The sequence below is a fragment of the Megalobrama amblycephala genome, linkage group LG4, assembly GCF_018812025.1.
Source record: "Megalobrama amblycephala isolate DHTTF-2021 linkage group LG4, ASM1881202v1, whole genome shotgun sequence".
NCBI lineage: Eukaryota > Metazoa > Chordata > Actinopteri > Cypriniformes > Xenocyprididae > Megalobrama > Megalobrama amblycephala.
Genome location: NC_063047.1, coordinates 10,986,197 through 10,993,267, shown reverse-complemented (window position 1 = coordinate 10,993,267; position 7,071 = coordinate 10,986,197). Strand labels below are relative to the sequence as shown.

The window sequence follows — 7,071 nt, the reverse complement described above, 5'->3', positions numbered from 1 at the left end:
GAGGCAGAGTTAAGTTTCAGGCTTATAGCCACATATACTGCACATCTCAACACAACAGACCACCTCCATTTGTCACCATGCCTGATCTCCCAGTAATAGAATCTGTAGATACTTTGTAGACTCTGGAGGGCTCACATTGCTCTTATGGGAGTTTTAAGCCAGAATCTAGACTAGAGGACTATATAAAAACCCACTGACAGAAGCTACTCAATTTTATGACACATAACACAGTGAAATATTTAACAGTTTGTCACATTTCTGTGTACAACGACAGAATATAGAAAGATAAATAGACACAGACAGGAAGACAGGTAGATAGATAGATAGATAGATAGATAGATAGATAGATAGATAGATAGATAGATAGATAGATAGATAGACAGACAGACAGAGAGACAGACAAGGTAAGGTAACACTAAGTATGTGGGTGGAAAGGGACCAAAGTGTGTGAGGTGGTGTAGGAGGGGGAGATAAAGTGTAACTCTGTCAGCTCAGTGTCAGAGAGTGACACTTCTCTGAGACAGAAATGGCTTTCTTCAGTCTCTTAACTTCTAGAACTTTACTTAGTCACCTTTTCCACTCTGCCCTCACAGGTAAGACTATCTTGCCCTTAGCATTTATAGCTTTCTTATTTCTCTGTGTTCTACTAACTTACCTTCACACATTAACAAGGAAACTCCAAAAAAGTAGACTTTATATTTTCCCTGCCTCCACAAGTAATCATATCCATTACTGACTCATGACTGACTTGCTCATGTCAGCCTGGATTAACATAGTTGTTTATTGTGATAAATCTTTTACACTAAACAGACTGTATCTTCACCTATTAAAAGCATTATGCACTCATTTTAACTCATTTCTCAGTCTGCGTCTGAACTAGAACCTTTGAAAATGTTATGTGGCCATTAAATCAACATTTACCATCTGTTTCACTGTAAATGTACTTTTAATTCCACATGTTAATGGAAGCAGCACTTTCTGAGATATTAATGAGAACTCATGAAGTATGAGAGAGAGATGTTATACTGAACTGAGGCAAAGAGGGTTAGTGCTGCATTAGCTTTAGCATTAATGTTATGTTTACAATATTTTGGTCATATCATTTTAACATTTTTGAATTCACTGAATTATGTGACACAACTCATGTCAAGTGGTAATTGAGACTTTATTCAGAAAATCTGAGGAATTAATTCTGAACTGACTACGAGACTACTGCTGACTGAATAAAGTAAAGGTTGAAGGATTTACTCTCCACATAGGAATTTTGATATTTTAATCCTTGTGACTTTTGAGTCTCTAATTTTAGTAAAGGGACTCAGTGTGACCATAACACTGCCATGCAAGCCTCTATATTTATAGCATCAGTGTGTATATGTGTGAATTTTCCTTGATTGCTTAAAACGTACTTGATTGGTTACTATTCTGCTTTAAACATGCCAAATAAACAAAAATATTTGTCATGTGATGTTATTGAGCTTTGTCCATACTAATATACATACATACAATATACATACAATGATATACACATTAGAATAAGTGCATTTTCATGAGGCCTATTCTAATGAATAATCATTGCACTTGCAAATAATAATAATGTTTTATTGACAGGTGGGTTTCTTTCTCTTTATCTACTTGTAAATGCGACCATTATCACCAATCCCACTCAAACTCCCCTGCCCATCCTGAACACGTCCACAACAGATGATTTACCTGCTCTGCCTGCTGACGATCCTCCTGGCCCACAGGTGGTGTCATATTTACAACAGCCTCCAAAGGCAAAAGCTGTGGAAGGGGAGGATGTGGTGTTTCCCTGTTTTTTAAAAAGTGATGTGGGTGAAATACTGGCTGTGAAGAAGGTGAGCTGGTATGTGCACAGTTTGGAGGCAAGGAGGAATGTTCTACAAGGAAATGATACAGTGGAGGATGTGTTTGCTGGTCGTGTGTTTTTGTCTGGTGATCTGCCTATGGGAGATCTATCGATGACACTAAGGAACATTTCAGTGAGAGATCAAGGCCTGTATTTGTGTACCTTCATATCAACAAACTCAAGTATTCTTCATGGAGGTGGGACCAAACTCAGCATCCGCAAAGAGTTGGGTGAGAGAGATTTAGTGTTGCAAAGATAATTGTGTACAAACCAATATTCATTTAATATATTAATTTTTCTTATCTTTTAATGGCCTCATTAAAAGATAATAATAAAAAAAACTCAAGGAAGGCTTTAATGATCTTCTTAGTGCAATTCAAGGCACGGTTGCTATAGTCAGTTGAATAAAATAAACCCTAACTGAAAAAAATGTTGCCAGCATTTTCAATTAGTTTAACTTGATGTACTAAAATAACTAAAACAGAAATAAAAATTAATAAAAACTATAGACATTTTAAAAAAAAATTCTAAAACTTTAAAAATTACAATGAGAACAAAAAATATCAAAATATTATTAAAAACTACAGCAGTATCTTTAAGGAAGAACATATAGTAAAGAGCTTGAACTAGGGATGTAACGGTATTAAAGGGTCAGTTCACCCAAAAATGAAATTTCTGTCATTAATTACTCACCCTCATGTCCTTCCAGACTCATAAGACCTTCATTCATCTTCAGAACACAAATTAAGATATTTTTTATGAAATCCGACAGATATTTTTTATGAAATGACTCATCCATGGACAGCAATATAATCAACGCTTTCAAGGTCCAGAAAGGTACTAAAGACATTGTTAAAACCATCGACATGACTGCAGTGGATCAACCTTAATTTCACGTACAGGTATGAAATTCGGTACACACATCTAACAGCACAATACCTACAAAAAAATCTCTTGGAGTGAAATCTGAAAACCAACAGGAAGTCAGATATTTTTTATTTTCTTTGCAAAATTTGTGTAGTTTTTGCCATTTCCAGATGTTGTACTTTAACGAACTCCTCCTACAGCTTTAACCAGATCAACATCATATTTGGTCAGTCTAATCTAAAGGCCTTTGTAACGTTAAATTGCGAAGATTTTGAGTTTTCGCTGAAGGGCGTGTCTGTGGCGGCCTGACAAAGTTCAATGTTTCGCCATGAAATGGACAGTTGTTATAACTCGGGCATGCAATGTCTGATCTGCCCCAAACTTCACATGTGTGTTAAGAGTCCTGGCATAAAGACAACTATATGCCAATATTCAGTTAGTCATAGCGCGACCTGCTGGCAACAGGAAATGGTATGCTTTACATTTTAATTCACTCCCAGAAACACATTTCAATATGCCACGAAGTACCAAACATGCTAGAAACACGTTAGAAACACTTGGCTGAGTGCTAATGTATGCGATTAATGCCACAAAACAGGACATTGTAGTAACTCAGGCATACAATGTCTGATAATGCATGTTTGATAAGTCCTGACCTAAAGACAGCTACATGGCAATATTCAATTACAGTCATAGCGCCACCTGTTGGCAGCAGGAAGTGTGGCACTTTGAAATGACTTTGGCATAATTCTCCTGTATTCACTCGCTTACATGCATGTCACCCACTGTTCACTGTTTTCCTGATGCCAACGGGTGGCGGTGAGCCCGGGTGCGAGGGCTCTTTCATCGCTGCTTGCAGCTTTAATTTTTGTTTTGTTTTTGCGCACAAAAAGTATTCTCGACACTTCATAAAATTAAGGTTGAACTACTGCAGTCACGTCGACTATTTTAATGATGTATTTACTACCTTTCTGGACCTTGAAAGTGTTGATTATATTGTTGTCTATGGATGAGTCATATACCTCTTGGATTTCATCAAAAATATCTTAATTTGTGTTCTGAAGATAAACGAAGGTCTTACGGGTGTGGAACGATATAAGGGTGAGTAATTAATGACAGAATTTTAATTTTTTTGGGTGAACTAACCCTTTAAAATTATGACCAGTACCAATAATCTGTTATTGCCAATAACCAATAAATATTAATGTGAAAAAAATAAAAAATAAATTGCAAATGGTTTATATGTGAACGTTAGATAACTGCAATGGTAATCTTTGAATAAATGTGAACATATGAAGTACTATTTTTAGGGAGCCAATTACATTCATCTAAGACAATAAGAGATTACAGTGAGATTATACCTTTTTTTTTTTCATCAAATCCCTGCTCAGGTGTGACTGAAGAGTCTGTGGGCACTATAATTGGCATCGTTGCGGCAGTTGTTGGCGTGGCAGCGGGGCTGGTTGCTGTGATACTGACTCAGTTCAAGGACAAACTGAGCTGCCTGAAGAAATAACGTGGGAGCGATAGCTTTGGAGTATGGGTGTTAAAAGTGCGGAGAGGTTACGGTAAAGGCCAAAGGTAAAAGAAGACAAGCACACGTACGCTTACACTGCCAAGAACTGACCTCAGTGCACGAGAATTTACATCAGTGAACGGTGAGACGTTGAGCTCACCCCATATCCTGAATGATAATATACGATTACATACACAAACAGTTCCACTGACCCCAAAACATACACATCAGGGGCATATTCTTCGTACCTCGCTTAATACTGAGATGATTTGACAGATGCCAGATCTTCTAATCGTGATAACTGAACTCTGGCTAATTTGGTTCTTCAAACGAATCTGCAGATTGGATTAAAATATCTGGATTAAATTGTCTAAGATTACTGCGTGTTCTCGTGTTCCATGAAAAGGGCAGATGTATCGATACACGAAACCACGATTGGCTGGAGTCAAGAAGGCAACGTAATGACATCATAGAATGAGAAAAGACACCTGACTAAAAACTTGACGAATTTCTAGACATTTATAAGGAAACAGCCAAGCGAATAAATGACAGAAGAACGACATAAATGTTATAATAGATAAATGAAATGTGCACTATTTTTTTTTTTTTTTTACATGATTACCCAATTATTTCACAATTTCTAGTATTTGTACAGGCAATTTTTTATTTCAATGTTGTAATTAGCAACTAATTTACCTTTGAAGCATATTTGACAGCATTAATTAAAGTTTCTTAAGGGTCAAGATCAAGTTATCTGCATCTCCTGCGCTTCATCAAGCCACTCCCATAATATCTGCCGCGGTTCAAATGCACAAATGCATGTAACGTTACGGCATAGACATCTGTACATCATGTGTGTAAGACTCCAATAAAAATTATTACGTAATTATTCCCTCACGAATGAATCTCTCAAAGAGTAAAACTGTCGGTGTCTATGTTATGACACTACACGGCATTATAGTATTATTTGCAAATTTATTTTTAAATCATTATTATTGTCCCTGGTTTACATTAGGGTACTCTTGTGGCAAAGTAGCAGTGGCTGGGACAGACTTTAAGCATCACCTCCGCTTAAAAAGATGCAATCTAGGGGCCGTTCACACAGAACGCGTTTTTCTATTCCAATGCGCTACTTTCCCATTGTTTTTCTATGTAAACACGCGCTTGACGGACGTGCATGACCGTTACGCTCGCGTCTCGCGTCTTTTGCAGCGCCTCACACATGAGCGCCGCGTTTTTAAGACGCCGTGTCAAGTTAAAAGAATTTCAACTTTTACACGCAGCGCAGCTCATCAATGTCAGTTCCAAAACAGTGGACCAATCAGAAGAACTCGGAGGCGGGGCAAGCTTTGCGAGCTTCTGTTTGGTTTAGCCTACAGTAGCAAGTTGGCATGACAACTGTTTTATATGACTGCAACATGGCAGAGTAGGCGGTCATTATTATCTTATTTTCTTTTTTTTTCTATGTCAAAACTTCTATCTGTCAATTCTGCTGTTTGCCTATTTCTATTATTTCCGTTATTGTCGTTATTGCCTCACGTCTCAAAAGCGCGTCTCGAGACGCTCGCGTTCTACGCTGCGCTTTTTTTAAAACCACTCCTGAGCGCTGTGTCTCGCGTTTTTAGACGCAAAGACGCGTTCTGTGTGAACGGCCCCTAATCCTGTTTACATGAAATAAGCCTGCTCCCGAGCAGGTTTAAGCTTACGGACCTGTTGCTATGACAGCAAGTCCAGGATGAGGGTCGAAGAACCGAACAATCCAAGATCATGCCAAATCGCCATCAGTCAAATCCAGCTAAGTGAGTTAGCGATGTACGAAGAATATGCCCCAGATCTAATACAGAAGAGCACGAGCAGCTGAGTTATGAACTGTTGAGCTTGCAATGATGAGCATGCATGGGTGTCAGAAGCAAAAAAAATGTGGGTGGGTCCTCCCTCCAAATTTTTTCTAGGGGCCGTTCACACAGAACGCGTTTTTCTATTCCAATGTGCTACTTTCCCATTGTTTTTCTATGTAAACACGCGCTTGACGGACGTGCATGACCGTTACGCTCGCGTCTCGCGTCTTTTGCAGCGCCTCACACATGAGCGCCGCGTTTTTAAGACGCCGTGTCAAGTTATATATATATATATATATATATATATATATATATATATATATATATATATATATTGATAGATAGATAGATAGATAGATAGATAGATAGATAGATAGATAGATAAAATTCCAATCAATCGGTAGTTATTGATTTTTTATTTTTTTTTATAGAACAACGAGACACAAACCTTTACATTCAATCGCGTTTTTGCTCCCATTTATTTTCACACATTAGTGCATACAAAGTTTAGTCCCAAAGTGCGCACAACCGGAGAAATACACAATTACCTTTAATTTCGTTAGATAGAAAAGAAGCAGGGCCGTACGCAGGGTTTTATATTTACCGAGGTCACAAAATGTATTATGCTAGGGGGGGTTCGGGGGCATGCTTCCCCGAGAAAATTGGTCCTTGGTGTACATATATGCATTTTAATACGTTTTAAGGCCAACAAAGTCATGAAATTACCAAACATGAGATTAAATCTGCCTCAAAACTGCATGCATGTATGTATTTGTTGACATGGTTTTAAAGCTATTGTTATCCAAACAATAGCTTTAAAACCATGTCAACAAATACATACATGCATGCAGTTTTGAGGCAGATTTAATCTCATGTTTGGTAATTTCATGACTTAATTTACCTCAGAATAATGATGGCGCATGCCCGTAGTTTCTTTAGCGCTTTAGTTAATCTATAATAAAGTAATATGCAGCGCGCGCCGG

The 7,071-nt window shown here is 37.8% G+C and overlaps 1 protein-coding gene across 1 annotated transcript; it reads left to right on the top strand.

Moving 5' to 3' along the window:
* Nucleotides 1-444: 444 nt before the first annotated feature.
* On the top strand, nt 445-4,853 carry si:ch211-137i24.12 (Immunoglobulin superfamily member). The gene is made up of 3 exons (XM_048186545.1): nt 445-593; nt 1,609-2,097; nt 4,126-4,853. The coding sequence occupies exons 1-3, from the start codon at nt 527-529 to the stop codon at nt 4,248-4,250; spliced, it is 681 nt and encodes a 226-aa protein (XP_048042502.1). The 5' UTR covers nt 445-526; the 3' UTR covers nt 4,251-4,853.
* Nucleotides 4,854-7,071: the final 2,218 nt, after the last annotated feature.

Excerpts from the sequence above, each read along its gene's own strand:
- si:ch211-137i24.12 (XM_048186545.1), top strand. The coding sequence starts at position 527 with ATGGCTTTCTTCAGTCTCTTAACTTCTAGAACTTTACTTAGTCACCTT. Across the intron at positions 594-1,608 it reads TTTCCACTCTGCCCTCACAG|GTGGGTTTCTTTCTCTTTAT; the intron begins GTAAGACTATCT and ends TTTTATTGACAG. Across the intron at positions 2,098-4,125 it reads CAGCATCCGCAAAGAGTTGG|GTGTGACTGAAGAGTCTGTG; the intron begins GTGAGAGAGATT and ends ATCCCTGCTCAG.